This window comes from Fringilla coelebs, assembly GCF_963513975.1.
Source record: "Fringilla coelebs genome assembly, chromosome: 10".
NCBI lineage: Eukaryota > Metazoa > Chordata > Aves > Passeriformes > Fringillidae > Fringilla > Fringilla coelebs.
In genome coordinates, this window is record NC_140036.1 from 1,180,440 (window position 1) to 1,203,313 (window position 22,874).

Below are 22,874 nucleotides of genomic sequence, written 5' to 3' on the forward strand. Positions count from 1 at the left end.
GGAGTTCCTTAGACTTTTTTATTCATTGAGATTTTATTTCATTACTTGTTCCTCAAAGCAGCAGCATCTGACAGCTGTGGACAGACATACCTGGCCAGCTCAGCATTGTAACACCTGCCTTGGTTGCAGTAATGTGCAGAATGCACTTTGAAGAACTGCATTTACTTCTAGACTTAATTCTCCATTATGGGTTATTGCCTGAACTTCAAAAACCAAGTCAGATGTTCAAAAGGAAAAAAATAAAAAAGGAGAGGAGATCCAAGATCTAGAGAAGTGCATGGACACACTGAGTGAGATCATATGGGCAGTCTTAGAGCATGGTGAAAGGACTGGGCTTGTGGAATCTTACTGGGATTGAGGGCTAGAAGGATCCATGGGCATGGAAACAGTGCCCTTGGAAACTGCACAAGTAGAGATGAGAAAGCAAAGGATAACTTAGAGTTGAAGAACTGATTTTCTGTGGTGAAAAATAAGGAGGAAATGCAGAAATAGACAGCAAGATGTTGTCAGAAGGCTGTTTAATTTAGCCCAGGAGTGATGAAAAAGGAAATAATGGAGGTGATCCTAAGCACTGCTGTTCCTGATCTCCCTAGTCCTGCAGGTGAGAAGGGGGACACTGCACACAAGTCCACATTATGCCACTGGATATACAAAACTACCTAAAAGATAGCAATATCTCCTTACCTGCTTCTTTTCTGTAATGCTTTTTCTAGCAATGTGGTCAGATTTGGGGTTAAATCTAATGTATTTTAAACCAACTTCTTGCAGATACTTGAAAAGGCAGCTGAGATTGCAAGAAACAGTGACAATGCTGCAATGGCGGTGAGCATCATCTAAAGACTACTTTTAAATTAATTTTCTCGGTTTATTTGGTTCTTATCTTCTGCATCAGTCTAGAAATAAATAAGTCAACTGCTCAAATAGCAATTCTACTGGCTCTGTTTTCTTATATAATTCACTTTGATGAACTGCTTTAAAATTCAGATATATATCTGCTTTTCCCAATATATTTTGGACTTGTCTATATTTTGTCAAAAAGCTTTACATACTCTGGATTTGGAAGACAGCTAAGATTTACATTAGAGCTGAAAAACAATTTAGGACTAGAAGACCAAAATAAATGTCTGTCTACTTTGCAAATGTGTTTTCTTTTGATTGTTGCAAAAGTATTTTTTTCTTGCTAACGAGAAGAAATTATTATTTATGTATCTAAATTTGCTCATTTGAAAAATAGAAGAAAGTATATGCATCCTAAACGAGAGTGCTTCATGTTGGAGTTGGAAAACAGAAATATTGCCATCTAGCGTCCTTAACCCTAAAGTTGAGTTATTTTTTCAGAAAGTTCTGCACACTGCATTTGGAATCTGTTACTTACAGTGTCTACAGTAAGGAAAGGCACAGTGGTCATTTCCCTGTGTTTCATGAGCTTTTTTCTGGTGTTCTTTCTGCTGGAGTGTTGCTGGTATTTGAGGTACCATACCAGACTCTTAGTGAATTTATCCCATTATACATGTCTCATTTCCTAGGGTCGAGGTGGTAAGAAGTTTTATGTTGTGCTAAAAGATATAATGGAAAGAGATCCTTTGTCTCAGCTTTGTGAAAATGAGATGGATCTCATTTGGACTTTGCGATATGACTGTCGTGAAAATTTCCCACAATCGTTGCCAAAACTGCTGCTCTCTTTAAAGTGGAACAAACTTGAAGACGTTGCTCAGGTAAGGGAAAAGACAACGTTGGTGGGGCAAAAAGCTTCAATTAAATCATCAGAAAATAGGATTTCTTTCCCAAGTGTAGCCGGTTTGAAGTGGTGCTGTTGTGCAAGCTGGAGCTCAGTGTCTAACTTCTGCAGCCTGGACACGTAAAGAACTTATTCTCTCAAAAAAAGCTCCATAAACCAAAACCAAAATGCATTTCAGGGGTCCTCTGAATGACAAGAAAAGCACAGTGGATATTTATACAGGCTGATGTTTAAACCTTGTGCTCAAATTTGATGGTAAAAGCACGAATTTCCCAGACTCATCCAGCGCAGCCCCATGCTCCAGCACGGTCAGCCTGAGCTGGGCTGTGTCCAGCTGAGTTGGGAGTACCTCCACCAGTGGAGACTCCTCAGGCTCTGGGCAAAAAAGTCCAGTGCTTGACCACCCTCACAGCAAGAATGTTTTTTATAAGGCTCTTCTAAAAAAAACTTTGTAAATCAAGATCTGAAATAAAACTTCTTGTGAAAATTGTTAAGCTACTATAAAATCCAGATCTCAGACTGGGTAATTAAAACTCACCAAGGCAGACAGATAGCTTCTCAAAGAGATGTGAGACCCACCAGTGCTACAAAAAACATCATTCTCATCTTGTCTCTTGGACCAAATGGTCTCTTTAAAATAACTTTTAAGGATGTGGGGCTGGTGCTGTGATACAAGGTGCATTTTCAGTAAAATTGATTCATTTGTTTGCTGCACAGATGTGCAAGGGTATTTCACTACACTGTAAAGAAGTTGGTGTTGCTGCCTTTTGCTGTATTTACCCAAATAGAATCCAACTCTTGGGGCACTTTTTGAGAATAGTTTGAACTTTAATACAGGAAAAATTATATGAGCTCATAGTAAGACCATCCCTGCTTGATAGACTGGTTTTAAAAGTAATAAAGTAACAGGTTTCTGGATTGGAATTGAAGTGTTTTAGTCAGATTGTGTACAGTGAAGTTTGAGCCAGATTATGAAGTCTGGCCCAAGTTACCAAGCACTGGTGTTGTTCTGGTCTTCCTGACAGAATTCAGATATAAATGATGCTCACCCTCTTGGTCAGACCACTGACCAAGACCACTGAGATAATGTGCATGGTGTTCCCCAAGTCTCATTTTAAAAATTTTCAACTACCTTTTTTGATTATTATAAACTTGGAGCTAAAAAGCATTTGCTGTGAAGGATTATGACTGAGGGTAGAAAACTCTATTGCCCCTTAGTATTCTGACCTTCACCTGTTCCAAGTTAAGTGTTCTTGGAAGAAAAGGCAGTCACTCCATGAAAATCTATCTTCTGTCTATCCATTATGTGATTTTTGTGATTATCCAGCCAGGCTCTTATTGTGCTCCAGCAGAGAGTTCATTTTCTGCTACATCCTTCCTCCCAGCTAGATGTGTAAGTTCTGTGAACTTCTGAAAATAAATGGAATTTCACCCCAGCTCCTTGTCTGTGCCATGAACACTATACTAACAAAATGGAGCACCTTGCTCACTTGTGTTCTTTCACGTGCAAGAATCCCATTCCTTAGTAGTTCCATTACTTCTGAATTTATTGTTCATTATTAAAAGTTATCTGCAAATCAAAACTGTAGAAATACAAGCAGGCACTTGTTTGCACCCTAAAATATGTCAAGGAAAAGGCATTCTGAGTTCTGGAGCTTTAAATATGGCCCATGGTGGCAGTTCTGAAAACTTACTTGGAGTAGGATATTAGCTGACAGCTCAAAGTCCTTTACACTTAGAAACATTAAATATTATATTTGCATTAAACTTTTTATTTGAACAGATGGCTGAAAATATGTTTTTGTCTTGTTACTGTGTACTTTCTGGAAGGAATATAGTGTTTATGTTTGCTTATCTATAGACAATAGTGCAGTTTATATCATAATATTGGTTTTGGCAGCATGGAAAGTCTCTCTGAAAAATGAGATCTTACCTTAAACATGCAGAATATTTCTGTACTACATAGACTCCTAATGATTTACCTTTTCAGGTAAGGCAAGACAGCCTCATTAATTTTAGGAATTCCAAAATGATCAGGATTTATAATTTACTTCCCATTCAAATTAAATACTTGCTGTAGTAGCTGTAGTTGTCTGCTACCATGTGCTTTTGTACCAAAAGTTGTTTCAATGCCCATATTTAGATGTATTGCAGTAAGTCTTGACACTTCAAGAAACCCCTAACACAAATACAACAAAGCAACAAAACTCTAAGAAGCAATCAAACATTAGCTGTTTACAAGAAAAAGCAATCAAACACCGGCTGTTTGTAAGCAAATGGACTTAATAACTGTATTCCTGTTTTTATTAATGCAGCTTAAAAATAGTAAGGCTCTTTTAGAAATGGACTCTCTCGTATTTGATTGTAGATTATCTTTAATCTGTTAGTTCAGTGGTCCCTGCAGTTATGTTCAGTGGATTCAAGCAGCTTTCCTGAATTATTTTCCATTCTTTCCCAAGCCCCTGTTGGATTTGCAGGATTTTAGCAGAATGGTTGCACTGAAGGAATTGCTCTTACTGCTGCCAAAGGCTCCCTGCTCAGCAGAGTAGCAGGGTGGCAGAACTTGTTACGAGAATTCTCAGGCAGTATTTATTCTCGAAGCAGAATTAAAACAAAAACATTAAAAGAAATTTTTTTTTAAATCCACTTGCTTTCAGTGAAGTGGCACCATCATTAATGAGAAGTAGAGAAAGGACAACTGGAAATAATTGGAATAAAAATACTGGCCTGGACTTAGTTGTATTGTCTCATACAGTCTTCTTAGGGAAGAAGTTATGGTTATTTCTTTACAGAAGAAAATATTGATACACCAAGGCCAAATTCAAGTTTTCTCTGAAACATGCATTGTTCATTCTCATTGTAACCACCTGTGCAATGATTCCAGCAAAGGGAGGAGCTCTGCATTTTCAAATCTTCTTCCCAGTAAATGTACATGCTGTGGACCATGACCTTTACTGCCTGATGTACGAGGCATGTGGGGCCACATGAGCTCATCTTTTCAGACTGTTTCAGTTTCTGCATTTCACTCATTCAGTATTAACAAAAAAGCTCTATATTTGTGCTGGTTCTGCACCTGATTTACCGTAGATTGTGTAGAAATTCTGATAGTTTTGTTTTGGAGTCTGTGACTGACAGGCAGAGCTGCTGTTTGCATTTTCAGTGTCTGCCTTGTGTATTAAATATGTGCTCAGGGTTATATTGCCTGCAGAGTTTCAGTGCCAGTGGTCCTGCTATGGAAATGCTGGTGGCTGCAGTCAGGACTGGCATCACTGATCCTTGATGGGTCAGTAGATTTTTGTGTGTATTTTTGAGTGTATTTTCCTGTGGGAATGTGACATCTATGCTTAAAACAGCTTTAGTTTTATTTTACATCATGTGTCCATACCTGTATTTGCCATGGCTTAGTTGATCCTTTCCTCCACTTGTGGAGTTTCAGCACAGCCCTGTCTTTGTGATGTGATTCATGCCCATTTCTTGCCTTCTGGATTTCACAAAACTGATGGCTCAGTTCAGAATCTGCCCCCAAGGTGTATAAATGGTGTTATGAACATGCCTGTTAAATGTGGACTGAGAGTGTGAACTCATGTTTGTCCTACTGGAACTGGGACCAGGAGTTGATAGGTGACAGAGTAGAAATAAAGGTTTTTCACTGCTGTAAAGTCATTATGAAATCAGGAGAAAAACAAGATCTTAATTATTCAGCTTTTATAACTTGCTATTGAAATATAAAATAACCTGTGTTATCTAATTTGTAGGGAATGGTATTATTATCATGACTTGTTCCTACAGAAAGAAACATCTTGTGCTGTTGATACACTGAATTTATACTAATATGCATTTATATTAATGTGCATGAAAGTGTTTATTTGTATCTATAGTGCCCTCTTTCAGTGATACAACTCTATACATATTGCTCTCAGCAGGTAGCTGTGAGCTTCATAACAATGCAATAAAATCAGTTATTTTGTGAGGCCTCTAAATGTTGTTCTTTTTGGTAGTCCAAATTTATGCATCGCTGCATTCTGTAATTTTTTTCCAGCACATTATTGCATCAATCTAGAGATTCTTTATTTGTTTTAATATCTAACCTGACTCTTTTTTTTTTTTTTTTCAATTTAAGCTCATTAATATTCACAGTGAATGTTCAAAAAGGCTCCATCACTGGAGGTCGTCAAATATTTTTGGTAAAGAAAGCTCTCTCTCAAAAAACCCTTTTTTTTTATCCTTAGTAGAAAACTTTAACTGTTAGCAAAATGGTTATATATTTATGAGAGCCCTTACAAAACATCTTCATTTTAATGAATTTCTGTTTTTAAACCATACATATCTGGTGTTGCCTAATTTTTCTTTACTGGGAATTGTGTCTACATGTGAAGAAATGGGTTTTTCAGACTAAAAATAATCTGCATCATTTTAAAGAGGAAGAAGCATAATCAGAAGTGGGCCCAGTTACCCCAAATGATTTTTCTCCCTCCATCCCATGCCAGCTGGTCACCATCCTCTGTTCATTTGAGTGCCTTTATGAGCAGTGAGACCCACCTGTGTCCTTACCTGTCACCTTTTTTTTGAACAGCTCCAGGCCCTCCTGCAGATCTGGCCCAAGCTGCTGCCCAGGGAGGCTTTGGAGCTGCTGGATTTCAACTACCCCGACCAGTACGTCAGGGAATATGCAGTGGGGTGTTTGAGGCAGATGAGGTAGGTGAGGGTTTCTGGGGTGCCAAACGCCATTCTTTTTGCTCACAGGACAAAAGAACCCCAAGAGGGAAGAGCTGAACACACTGCCTGCCATGAACAGGTGGCCAAATAAAGCAGTCTGATTTCTGGGCAGGCTCACTGGCAGCTAAATAAAACCACCTATTCTGACACCTTGTAGGAAATTATGATTATTTTCCATGTTGCAAGAGAACACCAGTGCACCTTTGTCCCAGAGAGGACTGGGTGTTCATCCCTTTCTTGGGCAAGGGGAGCGAGAATCTCTGAGAGTTTTAATAACAAAGGGAGAAATATTCCTGGAGTCAAGTACTGTAACTCCTGGCACCCAGCCACCTCCAGTCTGCTCTAACATTTAATAGGAATGTGAGCTGCAGCATGCAATAAATAATCAGAGAATTACTGATTTGGTTTTGATTCACAGAGTTCTTCATTCTCTGCAGTTCTTCCCTTATTGCATTTCATTTGCTCTCCTCTGTAACCTAGGGCAGGACTTGTGTAACATTATCATTACTGCACATTTCCTGTCCTTGAATTCTGAAGTCTCTGTGGTGAATAGTTTAGTGAGTAATTTTTAATGGTCAAGGATAGACATTTGGCGTAAAAAAAAAATTATTTTGACTTCTTTCAAATCCAAACAAGAAATTTGGCTGCTTAGAATTCTCTCCTAAGAATGCATCTGGAATTACTTCCATCTGGAAGTTGCACTAAGCTGTGTGTTGTCCTTCTTTGTGTGATGGAAAAATTGGGAGACACTCTTGGTATTGAACCAAATCCTGTAACTCTTGGGTTTGTCATATGCACCTGAATTTCTGAAATACCACTAATCTAGCTACTCTCTTACTAACTGCTTTTATGTGCCTCATTCTAGTGATGAAGAGCTCTCTCAGTATCTTCTCCAACTTGTGCAAGTCCTGAAGTATGAGCCTTTTCTGGACTGTGCACTGTCCAGGTTTCTCCTGGAAAGAGCGCTCGGCAATCGGAGAATAGGACAGATGTTGTTCTGGCACCTGAGGTAGGAGATTTTCCTTTCATCTTTCTGAAACTATTGAGCCTGATTGTATGATTTCGTGAGGATTTTTCTAAATGAGCCATTATCATAATGCCCACAACTCTGTTTGTTTATTTTTGGCATCTATGGATCAGACTTCTCATTAAAAATAAATTAGAGTGGTCTGTAATCTATCCTTGGATGAAAGTATTCCAAACTGCATTCAGCTCTGACTACCTGATGAGTTAGGTTTGTAAATACCCCAGTGTTTGTTTTGGCTGTGGGTGCAGTAAAAGAATAATATTTATATCTCACAGTTGGGAAAAATTATTATTGTTGCAAGTCTAAGAGAAAGTAAAAGCTGTTCTGTGTATTCTTGCTACTTTCGATGAGCAGTTTCATGAATGGCAAAAGCCTTGTAGAATGGACTGGAATAGGTTGGATAGGTTGATTCTGTCTTTAGAACACAATTAATTTAAATATTTCTAGCTAAAAAGAGCAAGTGTTACATGAAAATGTTTTGGAGGATAATTGGCTCTGATACAAAGTTCAGTGGTTTGTTTCAAAGTGTTCTCCTTCGGGCAAATTGGGCTTTTCCCTTACAAAGGTTGGAGAATGTGTGGTTTAAAGTCAGCCCTTCAGTGACTTCTCAGAGCTGCTCTGAATAAAAGGGGGTCCTGAAGCAGGTGTTCATCAGCACCTCTTGGCATGAGCCCCCAGAGCAGTCCTGGGCTGGAAACAAGGAGCCTGCACCCAAGCTGGCCTGTCCTCGTTGTCTCCAGCGCTGAGGGCTTCTGGCATCTCACCGGAAATCTGGCCAGTTTCAGCTACATGACCATCAGGTGTTTTAATGTTTGATGTGCCCAAGGAGGGTTTTACTGTTATGGGGTTTGTGTTTGTTTGGGGTTTCTGAGTGGCTGGAAGGATGCAGTTGTGTGGATGCTGTGCTCTGCTGAGCAGCTTTTCCCCCGGCAGGTCAGAGGTTCACATCCCCGCCGTGTCGGTGCAATTTGGGCTGATCCTGGAGGCTTACTGCAGGGGCAGCGTGGCTCACATGAAAGTGCTGGCTAAACAGGTAGGGACTGCCTTCCCTTTCCTGTCACCCTGACCTATCCAAGCCTGGAACTCCCATACTTACTCCATTGCTCCTAGGTGGGTATTGGCTGCCTTGAAAAAGTTGGGCAGTGTGGAGGAGAAGGAGGTGTGAGTGAGACAGGGAATTAAAAGGGCTGAGTGAGGGAGCAGCCTTCATGGCACAGAAGGAAGCCAGGGCTGAGGGGCCTCAGGGAGAGACACCTTCAGCACTGTCTGTGTATTCTGGACACAAGAGACTCTGGATTAACTGGAGAAGAGCTTCTGTGCATTTCAGGAAGTTTTTCTTCCTGTAAGGGTAGCTTTTTCAAAATTTTACTTAGATTACTCCAGGACTACTTCCTGCAGTTTTTGCTTTTGTTAAAAGGTGTTGCAAATTACCCAAATACTCATTTCAGTGTTAATATAGGTCTTTCATTTACACACACACATACACACACAAAAAGAGAGAACAAAGGAGAGATATGTTTGCTTTTAAATACCCTCATAAGTACGAGAGGTTTGCTTTTGAAAGCACTAATAATTGTATCACCAGATCACTAAGAGACACTCACAAATCATGTTTGAAGTCTCTAATGTGGTTTTAGTGAGTTAATTTAGATTGTGATCTTAAAAATATTTGAAAATTTGTCTCTCTTTGGAGTTGAAGTATTTACAGTATCAGGCCACGGAGTTTCACTCAGTGGATGAGTAGGTGATGGTGGTGTTTGTCTGCATTGAAACTGCTTTGGGAGCATTTGGAACAGGGATGTTCTGTTGTGCTCTTTATTGCTGCAGCTCACAGGACATGGAAAAGACCATCTCTTCCATTTATGCTCGTTAGCATTGTCAAAATCATGAAAAGAGTAGGTGGTGAAATGCTTTAAGCAATAGATGTAAGGTCAGTAAAGTTTTTGTGCACTTTACAGGAAGCAAATGTCAGTACAATCAAAGAAGGGGCAAAAAAATTCCCAACTGTGCAAACACGGAAGAAATTCAAAGTAGAAATACTTCAAAAAGTTCCTGTTTGTACAACACAGGTTCCATTTTGTTCCCTTGTCACTGATGTTTGTACAGCTCCTAGAATAGTGGAAAAGCAGAGTCCTTTTGGTTTTGACAGATGGCTGACCTGGCAGCTCTCCACTGCCCAGTTTTATAATCAAACTCCATACAATTTCCACAGCATCCTGCCTGGCAGGGTTCAGGCTGTGGGAGGGGTGAGTTTTGACTCAGCAGCTTGTAAGTCAGGCTAAAGCTTCCTTGTATAGAAAAGAGCTTTCATAATTGTTACAGTGCTGCTGTTTGCTCCAGAATCTGTGTATTGCTCAGCACCTTACTGGTGCAAGCACAGCTGGTTGTTAGAAGAGTTAGAAGGTTGTTAGAGTTGTTATTTGGTCAAAAAGTTGCTTAGATGTAGAAGATGTATTTGCTGTATGTGCTATTTTGTCAAAGGGCTCTGCTCTGTCAGTATTACACATTTACATCACCAATTTCCTTAGAGATTTTGGAACAGTAAAAAACTTTGCAAAACAGAAGGGCAAAAAGGAGTTAAGTCCACCTGTATTGTTGCAAATAATTGCCTTGACTTTTTACATGCTTCTAAGGTAAAAACTTAGCTTAGTTGAGATGCTATGATTTTAAACACCTTAGCCAATTAAAGCTTTTGTGTTCTGCCTGACTTCAGCAGGATTTTAATGACACACATTTAAGACTTTGTTCTCTGAAAATTGTCTCATGTAAGTGGTCACATGGTCATTCCTTGTTGGATGCAACCTAATGTGAACAATGAAGTATCTGCATCCACAGCTCATCTCCTGCAATGTCTCAGTTTGTTAGAGTATGAAATAATCTGTATTTCTGTTACTTCTGTATGCCTAGGGGACACCTATGTTATGTGCTTGGTTGAAATAGGGAACTAAAACTTGTACTTTGAAGAAGGAATTTGTGTTAATGTGTCATACATTAAAATGCCTCATTCATTTTTTTGGAAATGTTAAGTCATGCTTTTAAAAGTAACTCAAAGTTTAGGAGCTTTCATCTCATCAGTGTCTCTGTTAATTATGAAAATGGTATTTCTGAAACATGAGCAACTTAATTTCCATCCATTATTTCCATTTTTAAAAAGTTGTAGAATTATTTAATACTTGGTTTTGTTGTGAAAGGGGATTTCACATTTCCTTACATCTCAAATAAAAGTAGTAACTCTTAGTGATAAAATATCTCTTTCAGGTGGAAGCCCTCAATAAAATGAAGACTTTAAATAGTCTAATTAAGCTGAATGCCATGAAGCAAAGCAAAGCAAAAGGCAAAGATGCAATGCATGCGTGTTTGAAACAAAATGCTTACAGAGAAGCACTTTCTGACCTCCAGTCTCCTCTGAATCCTTCTGTTATACTCTCAGAGCTGCAGTAAGTAAAGAATGAGTGCAATTTCACCTCAGCTTTGCATGGAAACAGTAGAGCAGGAACACATTCGTGTCTGAACTTCTCTGGCTGCATTGTTCAGCACGTGCTGCCACAGGGAACTTGTCCTGTAGTGACAGAAGCTCTGCTGGGCATCTTCTGAGGTTAAGCTATCAGTTAAATTAGAAGACTTTTGTGATCCACCATGACACTTAATACTGTCTTAGTCAATGCATTATCATGGCTACACATATTTAAATGTAAGCCTAAAAGTGAATTTGATTGCATTCCTGGCTTCTGTTTTTTACAATAAGCACAAAGGCTACTAAAACCTTCTACAGCATTTAAATATAAAGTCTAAAAATTCATGGGAAAGAATATAAAGGAAACTATTTTCTCTGACAATGAGGGTGCTTGATTTAAGAAGTAGAGATATATTCACCAGTTGGTATCAAATACATTCCACATGTTACAAATGCCTTCACAGCTTGGTGAGTGCTCATGACATAGCAGCAGAATGAAAGCAGACAGAGCATTTAAGTACTTCCAGACTGGAAGTCTACCTGTTCTCTTATGTTCTGAACCATGTTTAGATCTTTTCAGGTGAATTATTCCTATTTGACTAGGACTTCTGTCATGTTTTCTTCCAGTGTTGAGAAGTGTAGATATATGGATTCTAAAATGAAGCCTCTCTGGATAGTGTACAACAACAAAATGTTTGGAGGAGATCTTGTAGGAATCATCTTTAAAAATGGTGACGGTAAGCAATACTAGAAACTTTCCATTTTTCCTTTTCCTTCTTCACTGCATGTTTGCACTTGAGTTATTTGGTATTATTCTGCATTGTCATCATGTAAACATGGATTACTCTGACATCAGTAAACAAATTAAGCACCTTCTGACTGAATTTCCAAGCACGGACACTGCCAGTCAGGATGCAATTATGATTAATACCACTTTAACCCTTAGCTGAGGGAGTATTTTTAGATCCCTTTTTCTGAAGGCCTTGGGAGCTGGAGGAAGTGTGAGGAGCTGAAGCAGTGGTGTCACCTCTCGTTGCAGATCTCCGGCAGGACATGCTGACGCTGCAGATTCTGCGCTTGATGGACATTCTGTGGAAGGAGGCTGGCCTGGATCTCCGGTAAGGAGCTCCTCAGGGCTGCTTGCTTTGGATGGAGGGGCTGCTTTGAGAAATAAAGCTTTCCTTGTTAGAGCACTTTCCCCACTGTCCTTTTTCTACACATCTGTTGGGGTGCCCAGAGGTTCCAGCAGTCAGGACCAAGGTGAGCAGGCTGTGGGGAGCGTTACCTCCGCTCCTTCCTGCTGGGAGCAGAGCCCTCATTGCTGCTCCCACCAGCACTGATGGCCACTGGGAACATCTGCAACTCTGAAATCACTTTCTCTTGTTGGTAAAACACTGCTTGGATACCAGAATGCATTTTTGCAGCCAGAAATATCTTTGTATCTTCCAAAGTCTCTTGTGAAGTAGCTTTCTTGCTTTTGTATCCTTGGTAAGGTAAATGTGATTTCTTTGAATGAATACTGGAGTATTCCTAAGAGCTGCAGTATCAGTCATTGCTCAGTGTTATCACATGACCCTCTAGTACATGGGAAGCCTTTCCACCCAAATTTATGAACCAGTTTTAGGTAACATAATTCACAAATTCTAATTGCACTGTAGGAAAGTAATCCTAAGGAAGGTATTGGGTATCATATTATTAGAAACCATTTTTAGCCATAAGTTAAATTTTGTATGCCTGTTTCAAGAGCTGTACTCCTCTTTGTTTAAGTTTTGTTTAAAAGTCTAGAAGTACTTATTTAAACATTGCCTGAAGTACTTAATTTAGATTCTTGGAGCTCTTTTAAAATTTTTATGGTTCGAGTATGGTAGTGGGAACTACATAAGGCACATAATATCAGCACAGGTAAGTAAAGTTATCAACTTGTTACTTAGAATGCTTAAGGAGTGGTGGAAATGTGAATTACAAATTGTTTCTGGAAAGGTATAGTTGTGATGATATGGTTGAGTGTGTGTGAAGTTGAACACTGACTTGAGGAAACCTTAGGTCATTTATGTCATTATAAATTGACTTTGAGGAGGCTGATCCAGCATTTGGGGGCAAGGACAGCCTCTGGCAGCTGTGGAATCCCAGATGAGGCATTCCTCAGTAGCTGCCTTCCCAGAAGCTGTTTATGGTTCCAGCCTGGGCCACACACCATGCCTAGCAAACAGGAATAGTGATGAGAGTCATCAAATATGCTTTTCCTGACTAAGCCTTTTTTTTTTTTTTTAATGCAACAAAGGAAAACAAAAAAGTAGCTCTGATGTCCAAGATATTTCTTAAAACACTGTGAAGAAAAAAAAGTAGAAAGGGGAAGTTCCTAGTGAGAATTGAAGTTCTATATTTGGCCTCTTCAATTTGTTTGCTTAACTGGGAGCATCTTCCTTCCATTCATCCTGTCATAGTTACCATTATGAAATAAAATCCTGGGATTGAGGCAGGGTTACAGTTCAGTGTCTGTCAAAGAGATTAATCAGGCACTTGCCAAGAGAAGGCTCTGAAATGACCTTCCTTGAGAAGAGAATTGGCCAAAACAGCACTGAGAACACGCAGAGATGAGGGCAGCCAGCAGGGTGAGGCTTTGGCATCTCTGTGTTTATAGCCTGCGTCTCTCTCAAGAGCAGACAACTCCAGAATCCATGAGCCAGCAGTGGTGGCCTGAGTTCTTTGCCATGTTCGTGAGTCAGGAGTCAGTGGTTACTTTTTGCTTGGGTGAGAAGCATGGTCTCAGCTGAAAAAGTAGTGTCAAAGAGCTGCTTTCCTGAAAAACACAGTGCCACATGCCCATACCAAAGGGTGCAGTTCTTGCTTGCTGCCCTTTATCATCCTTAGTTTCCCTGAAGTTATTTCCATTTGTGGATGCACAATGGATTTTGCACTTTTCAACGTTTTTCCACTGTGGAGAGTCTGGTAACTCCATCCAAGTAAAGGCAAGGCTTCAGCCATGTCAGTGGCAGAGCAGCTCTGGCTGCTGCTGCTCCCCATCAGGCATGCTTTGCCACAAGCACATTGTCCAGCTTCCATGAGGCATGGATCAAATGGCAGCCAGTGCACCATTGAGCTGGGACAGGATCAGTTCCCTTCTAATTGCACTGCAGTCCACACTCAGTTCTAGCAGTGATTGAAAATGAAACCTAAGCTCAGCCTGTGGCTAAAGCAATCACAATATTCCCGGTGGGATTTCTCAGCTCTAGAGAGAAACACCAATTATATATTGATTTTGAGAGCTGAAGGAGGAGAAATGTTTGCTTGTTGGTTTAACTGCCAACAGATTTGTCTTGGGAGTGACAAACAGGGCAGGGGGTGTATCAGAGGGGACACTTGTGTGCAGGAGGATGGCACCATGTGCTCCTGTAAGTCCTTCATCCTGAGCTCTCCCTGCATGGGCACAGCTGAGGAAAGCCTGGGGTGTAGGGTGGATCTGCTTCTCAGAACAAGACCAGCACTGACAAACACTGACACTAGGAGGACTCTGCCTTTGGTCAGTCTACCTCAAACATCATCCAAGTAGCAGAGAGAAATGAACAAAGCCAAAAGTATATTTTTTAGTTAATCTCCACACCTTAATTTCTAGGACAAACTTGTACCTGAACACTGAGCAGGAAGTAGATGGCCTATTACATGTCACAGCAGAGGAGCACAACATCTCTTCCCAAGGATGCTGCACCTCTCAGGAAAATCCTTGTGTCAGAAAGTGTTTGGGCTGCTTTAGCTCTGTTATGGAATCAAAGTTGTGTTAGTGGAGAAATGACAAAAGCAACAGCAACAGAAAATCATGAATTTGAGGAGTTTGATCTATGCTGAGTCACCTTTGCTGTGGTAAATTTTCATAAAAGTATTTAATACTTTATTACTTTTTGACCAGATGCAGGACATTCTCCAAAACACTTTTTTGTTTCAGTGCCTGTCCATAGTAGGCTTTCATTTCTGTCTCCCTTACGTGTGTGAGATCTAAGGTTACGTGGCTGTGTATGAGTGAAATCAGAGTTCACACACATGCTGGAAAATGTATTTGTTTCAACTCTTTAATGTGTCATCATTTTTAAACTGTTGGACCTGAAGTTACAGAGAATGTGTTGATAAATCACCAGTATTTCGTGTGTGTTTGGAAGGGCACTGGTTTAGTGAATTAAACACTTGAAATAAAGAACAGTTTGAAATGAGTGAAGAGAATTTTCTGTCCTACTCAGGATTTCAGTATTGATCTGTCCATGGCTTTTGCTGGCTTTAAAAAGCAGGGAGCATATCCTGCTGACAGATGCTGAAGTCAGAAAGACCAGGATGAGATGGAAAGGGCCCAGAGGATTTGTCCCTAACTTGACTCCTGTCAAACTGTCTCTCTGACAAGGATGTTTTTTCCTGCAGTTGTAAGCACACAGCCCTCCAGGGGCTGCAGGCTTTCATCATTGCCTGCTTTTGAAGGGGAAGCTGTTGGCCGTGTGCCCGGCTCAGCCCGAGCGGGGTGGGTTGCGGCGCTGTGGAAGGAGGCCAGGGTGCACTTTAACCTGGCCAGCTTTGGCTGCCATTTGTGCTGTGGTGATAAGGATGGGCAGAGCTTCCCCGTGTCCAGGGGCAATCCCAGCCACCCTTCTGCTCCTGGGGACAGGGCTGGGACTGGGCAGGACTCAGAACACAACCGGGAAGAACCTTCCAAGCCTGCACTTCTGCTGTTGTTTTGAAGTTGAGTCCTCTTGCAATACCCTGCTGAATCTGGTTTTCAGTGCACATTGTTGCCAGTAGGGAAGGATCCCAGTCTATATCGTTACTGCTTCTATGCCTTAGGATTTCAGCTTTTCTATTTTTCAGATCCTGTACTGCATTAGTGCATAACTCTGAACTCCATACAGAGTGTCAGTTACTGTCTTCACATTTTGGTCAGACAAAACAATTCCTCTGGGCCTGAAGCTCAAGGACACTTTACTGTCTCAGGCCCTGAAAGTACAAACAAAAGTGAATTGGGGGAGCAAACTGGGGGTAAATGACTTCATTAGCTGAAGCTGTAATTCGGGGATTAACCCCTGGTATGTAAATGAACCAAATTTATAATTGTCTGAAAAACTGGTGACCATTGTCCAGCTTGGGTGTAGCCTCTGGAAGGCTGTGACTGCCCAAGGTGTGGCTGTTGAAGGCCTTCAATAAATACCACTTTATTCTCTAAATCTTGTCTAGCCTCTGTTCCAGGCAGCCCCTCCAAGGCATCACTACTTGCACCACTTCAGTTGTGTTATCCCTTTGGTGGAGAACTGCTCAGTTCCCTGATAGCTATAAGGCAAAAAAGTTGTGTTTAATTTTGTAAGGAATTTTATTTATTTTTCTTCCATGGCTTGGGATAATAGGCTGTGTCAGTTAAGAGATGCAGTTACGCTTTGTAGCTATTAAATTTAGTATCTTATATTAAACTTTATGTATATATATATATATATATATATATATATATATATAGTTTTATATATAAATACAAATGACAGCTTTACCAGCAGTGAAGCTTTATATATATGTATGTCTGTCTGTCTGTCTGAAGGTAGTCCACACATCCGTTTTTATGTCCTGCCGTTGTTTTATACAGCTCTGTAAGTCAGTGAGTGCTGGTCTATACCTTGTGTGTGCAGTGTAGATTTTTGTTGGTATTCATTCTCTTATCCGTGGACCATGACCATAATTGAGATCATACTCTTGGCCTGAGCTGCCTGGCACAAGAGCATTCGTCTCAATTTGTGAAGCATTGCCTTTGAAAAGTTTGCTGTAAGTTTCCCTTGCAAATGCTGAGCTCCCATCTCATGGGGTGTTGTCATTCTCTTTAGCTTTTTAAGCATCTGCAGGGAGGAAATGTATTGGGAAAAGATACATTTACCTGTTTATACACATCTCTCCTTGATTTTCATTTTGAACTGTGTCTCACTGTAATGCAGTGACATAGTAAGAGGTGTTTTCACTGGTCACAGTGTGTGAATGCACTGGTGTGGTCTGAGATACCGAGCCAGTTAAGAGATGTATTCCTGTTTTCCATTGGGTTTCTATGCTTCAGTTTAGTATGAGCTGGAAAGCATTCTTTATGTTAATATTAAGAAGGATTTATAGCATTTTCCTTTGAAGTAGGAAGATGGTGAAAAAGGATAAGATCCTCTTTTGCATTTCCAGCAATAATTTATACTGGAGCAGGTCAGGGTCTGCCCGGGCAGGAATTCACAAATGCAAGCACAGGGCTCCCTCTGTGGCTCGTCCTGGGAAGTTACAAGAAACTGGGTTCCAGTAAAAAGGAAAAATTAGGCTTTTTAAAGTGTCTCTCTTCTTTGCATCTATATACAAAATGGGAAAAATGAACGTTTTAAATGTATTGCTGGTCTTTAACCTTTACAAGCAATTCCTGTATATTGCCCCTGAGAGCTTTCTGTTCACGTGAGCATTCAGCCATCTCCAAACATTGAATACACTAAGGAAGCATTTTGCTGGTTTAGGTTCTGACATGATTCTGTGTTTCCTTGCAGGATGTTGCCCTATGGCTGTTTAGCAACTGGAGATCACTCTGGCCTCATTGAGGCTGTTTCTAGCTCAGAAACCATTGCTGACATTCAGTTAAACAGCAGCAATGTTGCTGCAGCTGCTGCCTTCAACAAGGACGCGCTCTTGAACTGGCTGAAGGAATACAATTTAGGGTAATTTCTACACTTATTCTCTCAGCTATTGTATAAGCTGCAAAATTCCTCTGAAGTTTCTCTTTCAGTCTGGAGGAAGGTGTGGTTTCTTGCTAATTGTTTTTCTAGCGTGTCAAATTCTGCCTGAGATTCATGGTACCCTTGGCCCTGGCATTTGCAGCATTTTAGCTGTGTGCTGTTGAGTCAGTTATATTAAATTTGGCAGCACAAACAAACCCAAGGGAACGACATGGGTCTCAAGCCTTGATGCTGCCTTCCATACTGCTTGTTCTCCACAAGTACCTTTACAGTATTTTTTTCTCAAGTAATTCTGGTTTTGCAGCATTCTAATTGACTTCTGGTGTAAACAAGCAAAAATCCTTTTTTGAGGCCAAAGCATGACATGAATTCCATCAGTGTGCACTAATACAATTTTCTCTGTGGTTACAGAGAGGACTTGGATCGAGCCATTGAAGAATTTACTCTGTCTTGTGCTGGCTACTGTGTAGCTACATATGTGCTGGGAATTGGTGACAGACACAGTGACAATATCATGGTCAGGAAAAATGGGCAGGTAAAAAAACTCTCTGTAGGCAGAATGCCTTTGGTGACCTTGGTGTGCAAGAGTTCTCTTGAGAACTTGTAATTTCTTTGGTGCCTTGAGGGAAGGAAAGGCACACACGATTAGAACTGATGTTTGTGGTTCACTGAAGGTTGGAGAGAACTTCAAGGAAAGGAAATGTCATGCTGGGGGAAGGACAGAGCACAGCCTGGTCCATCAGGAATTCTGTATGGAGAGAGGCTGTTCTGCAGAGCTTTTACAGAACAACCAAGAGGCTTATAGTGGTTCAGATTCATTGAATTAAAGTGGTTTTAGGGTATCTTTCAAAAGACCACCCTTAAAAATCCATGAACTGCATTTTGGAGCAATGTAGTTTCCCTGAAGTGAGTCTGTGCAGCTCAGCCCTGCAGAAATGCTCAGTGTGGAACCCAGCACTCAGAACCCGGGGGAACTCCTAGACATCTGCTTTGTAAATTGTTAGTCTGTAATGTAACTTGTCTGATTTAATTTAAATTATTCTTCCTAGAAAAACAGCAAGGGTTATAAAATTGAGAGCTTTACAGACATCTGCAGTATTCTTTTTAAGTTTGTACTTCCTGGAAGAAAGCTGGAATGCCCTTAACCTCAATTCTAACACGGGGAGCTGCCACAGGGTCCTTCAGATTAAGTCAGCTCTGCTCCCTTTGCCTCTGTCCTTGTGTGGGAAGGCCTTGGATGTGATGATGTTGAACCTTGTGGGCTCATCCTTGGGCTCATTTTTGTCTGATGCTGCCACCAAGCTGTCTCTCTGTGGCAGCAGCAGCTTAAACCTGGGAGAATCTTTTGCTGCAGTGGTCACTCAAAAATGTATGGATGTTATTATTGACTTTAAATATTGAAGTGGTTTAGAATCAAATTCTCCCAAAAGGTTTAAACCACAGGTTTTGGAGAGTCACATTAGGAGTTAACTGTTCTTGATACCTTCATCCTGTAGAGATATTAGAAAAATGACACATTTTGCTAGAGAGATTATTTTTCACTTGTTTTTTTTTTTTGTTTGTTTGTTTTGTTTTGTTTTGTTTTGTTTTTAGCTCTTTCACATAGATTTTGGGCATATTCTTGGAAACTTCAAGTCCAAGTTTGGAATTAAAAGGGAACGGGTACCTTTCATACTCACCTATGATTTCATTCATGTTATTCAACAAGGAAAAACAGGGAACACTGAAAAATTTGGTCGGTGAGTATTACTTTGATCTATTTGTAATTGAGATAACTTCCAGCATACCAGAACCAACCTGGGGTTGGTTTGCTCATTTGCACTTGTGTGGAAGTGTGCCAATGTGCATTTACAGGGCTATCTACTGCTCTCCCTGAGCTGGAATGCCCACAGATAACTTCAGGACCAGAAGCTGCAGCTCTGCAGTTGATCTCCCACAGCAGGAGGTGGCAGGTTCTGCTGGGCTCAGCTCTGCCTGCAGCAGCTCTGGGATCCAGGCAGGGCTGCCAGACTGCTGTTCAAGCCCTGCCCTTAGGAAGAGGCTCCCTCTGCCCTTCCTGTCCATCAGGGCATGCTCAGTGTGCTGGACCTGCTTGGATGTTTGGCCACGAGGAGCCACCTGCTCGTGATCCACCGGCCCTGGAAGCTGGCTCAGTTTTGGCCACAGAAGGAATTAGAAATGACAGAGATTAGAGGGATTGCAATAGAGCTTTGGCTTTTCCACTGTAGCCCACCCTGCAGGATCATCAGGGCTTTTCACCTAATGAATTCTCAGGGAGGTGGGACCATGACCTCTGGCACTTTTGTTCTTTCTGAAGAGCAGCTGGTGGTGTTTTGTGTGAGGGCTGGCTGGGGAGACGTGGGATGTGTCTGTGGGAATGCACAAACAGGTTCTGCAGGCATCTCTGTCTCTCTGTGCTGTGTTCCACAGCCTGTGTTTGTCAGACAGATCCCAGATTGCAGATAAGAGTTAACAGATAAACAGAGAGCAGGTGCAGACATTTGCAGTGTGTGACTCCCCCGGTGTGCTCCCTGCCCTGTGCCCAGGTTCCGGCAGTACTGTGAGGAAGCCTACCTGATCCTGCGCAAGCACGGCAACCTATTTATTACCCTCTTTGCACTGATGCTGACTGCAGGGCTGCCAGAGCTCACTTCTGTCAAGGACATCCAGTATCTCAAGGTACAGTAAGAGCTACAGCTCAGCAGGACTCAGCATTTTTCCAGGATGTGATTTTTTGATTCCAAGATTAATACATTTTCATTGGTTTTCATTTCTGTGAAGATTTCCACACAATTCCACAGTTTTCTTTTTCAGCTGTATAGGACAGGTCTGTAGTCAGGCCTAGTGCTCAGAGAATGAGTTCAGGATCTGTGCATCTTTAATGGAGTCATCTCAGGGGTATTTTACATCTTGGCTCATGCACAAGCATAGACCTGGAAAGGTGAAAATTATTTGCTTCATTCTCTTTCAGTTTTATCTTTAAACGCAGGAAGATTTAGTATTTAAACCAATTGATGTATTGCTCAATGAGTAGTAAGCAGAAAAAGTGTCAAAGGAGAACAAAACACACTGTGGCTTGTGTTGAAAGGTGAAAGAGGCTTTCACTGTGCATTTTAAAATTCCTAACAGTCTTTGTTTCCCTGTTGCCTTAGGACTCTTTGGCCTTAGGGAAGAGTGAGGAAGAAGCACTAAAACAGTTCAAGCAAAAGTTTGATGAAGCTCTGCGGGAAAGTTGGACTACTAAAGTGAACTGGATGGCTCACACTGTCAGAAAGGATTACAGGTCCTAGGACATGCTGGCATTTGCACTAAGCTGAAGGTTACCTTTGATAAGTGTTTGTAAAGGGTTTCTGTGGTATGGACCAACAAAACTTCAGGAAGCGCTGGGACAACACTCTCAGGCATCTCAGGCACGGGATGGTTCTTAGGGAGCCCCACCCAGGGCCAGCAGTGGGACTGTGATCCTGAGGGGTCCCTTCCAGCTCAGCACATTCTGTGATTCTATGAAATGATCCAAACCAAGGAAGGAAACGACAGTGAGAACAAATGGACTGAAATAATTCCTGAGTCTTTTGCACTCTGCTTCTGAATGCTTGATTCCAAGACTGTCTCTACAGTTAGTGAACATCCTGGATAATCAGTTCCTGCTGACTTTGCACGCTGAGAGCTACTAGGCATTTTTAAAAATTCTTTGGTACTTCATGGAGGTGTAAATATTTGTTTTTATACGTTAGGGTAATGTGCTCTAACATATCCTTGGGAGGTTTGAAGACCTCTGGCAGAACTGTTCTTCATTTAAAGTTAGGACTTGAAGAGTAAATTTTTTATTTTATATCCTAATCTGGCTAAAAAATGAGCGTATTGTGTATATTTTTCATATGACCTCTGCCCTACTGGCACAGATGCATTAATCCTACTGTAAATAGCAACCACAATGTCACTGTACTGCAGGGAGCTGCTTCGTGTCTGTGCTGCTGCCCAAGGAAGGGTGGGGGAGACCTGACAGATGTGATGCAGCATCCAGATGTTCAGGGTTGCACAGCTTTGTTCCTCTGACTTAACACACAAAAGAAACCCTTCAGAATGAGGAAGGTTAGGCCAATTCCAAACGTGCCTGAGAATCCCTCCTTGGTTACAGTCTCCACTCAGCCTCTGGGGCTTTGCTTTCAGCTCCCAGAGAGGCACAGTTTGGTTTGGTTCCAGCAAGAAGCTCTTTCCAGCCTTACACTGAAATTCCTATCTCAGATCAGTCCTTCCCTGTGAAATGTACTGACCTATGTAAGGGATGTTCTCATTAAATATACAACACAAAGTGATTTTTAAAGCATTCATACCAAAAACCCCAGCTGGTTGGAGAAGCAAGAGTTTATGGGGAAAGATCATTCCACAGAACACCAATGCAGTCACTGATCTTCTCTCTCTATTTATTAAAAGCTTGCAGGAATGTTGCTTTACTGAGATATATATGTTGAAGATGGTTGCTGAAGAAACTGGATTTGTTTTAATTTATTTAGTGAGGTACCAGGCTTTTAGGTGCTTAAATGGAGAGCAAATTTGTTATGTGCAATAGGGACCTGCTGGTTAAAAGATGTAACAAACTGTTCCTGAACATCAGCAAGAGAGGTTTAACTACTGCCTGTTCTCCAAGGAACACTGGTAGCTCTTGATTCTTGTGGACATTTGAAAGAGAATTAAACAGATATATTTACTTTTTGACTAAACAGTTGTTCTGCATAGAAATGTTGGATGATGTATGAATTTAATTAAAGTAGGTTTTACTTTGTTGAGAGTATTTTTTTTTTGTCGTTTTGGGGTTTCCATGTTTATTTTAGAGGTTAAGAACTTACCTGGAGTCAGTTCTGTGTAGGGCATTGATTCTCTTCTCCTCACCCTATGGGCTTCTCGCTCTGAAAAGACTTCTAGAATATTCTAAAAGTAACAAGTGTTACATGGGTTGGTTTTGTTGGGTTTAGGGCTGGTTTTTTTTAATATACAGCATAGTAGCATTTCAAGTGTGCCATGTCTAATTTTTAATTATTATTATTTCTATAGCAGATAGTAAGAAAGTTAAAAAGAAACTACATTGCAGGTGACAGCTCTGAAAAACGTAATGGCATCTTCAGGTAAGTCACAGCATAAAGTGACTTTGTATAAGGAGCTGTTCATGGACACGTTCTGTTTTTCGGTGGGACAGAGCACTTGAACATCTCTGGCCTTGCTGAGGGAGAC

General features: G+C 40.9%; 1 protein-coding gene across 9 annotated transcripts in view; it reads left to right on the forward strand.

Moving 5' to 3' along the window:
• Positions 1 to 22,576, forward strand: part of PIK3CB (phosphatidylinositol-4,5-bisphosphate 3-kinase catalytic subunit beta) — a 99,227-nt gene extending 76,651 nt beyond the window's left edge. For 8 of the 9 annotated variants that reach the window (XM_084212601.1, XM_084212599.1, XM_084212598.1 and 5 more), the window contains 13 exons: positions 769 to 822; positions 1,527 to 1,715; positions 6,312 to 6,433; positions 7,320 to 7,463; positions 8,415 to 8,514; positions 10,740 to 10,918; positions 11,563 to 11,672; positions 11,975 to 12,053; positions 17,460 to 17,627; positions 18,057 to 18,180; positions 19,239 to 19,384; positions 20,192 to 20,324; positions 20,798 to 22,575. In XM_084212601.1, the coding sequence (XP_084068727.1) occupies positions 769 to 822; positions 1,527 to 1,715; positions 6,312 to 6,433; positions 7,320 to 7,463; positions 8,415 to 8,514; positions 10,740 to 10,918; positions 11,563 to 11,672; positions 11,975 to 12,053; positions 17,460 to 17,627; positions 18,057 to 18,180; positions 19,239 to 19,384; positions 20,192 to 20,324; positions 20,798 to 20,935 (1,686 nt within the window). In that variant the 3' untranslated portion in view covers positions 20,936 to 22,575. Of the gene's footprint in view, positions 1 to 768; positions 823 to 1,526; positions 1,716 to 6,311; positions 6,434 to 7,319; positions 7,464 to 8,414; positions 8,515 to 10,739; positions 10,919 to 11,562; positions 11,673 to 11,974; positions 12,054 to 17,459; positions 17,628 to 18,056; positions 18,181 to 19,238; positions 19,385 to 20,191; positions 20,325 to 20,797 lie in introns of all 9 variants that reach the window. The other variant, XM_084212605.1, reaches the window with a different exon arrangement.
• The last annotated feature ends 298 nt before the right edge of the window (positions 22,577 to 22,874 follow it).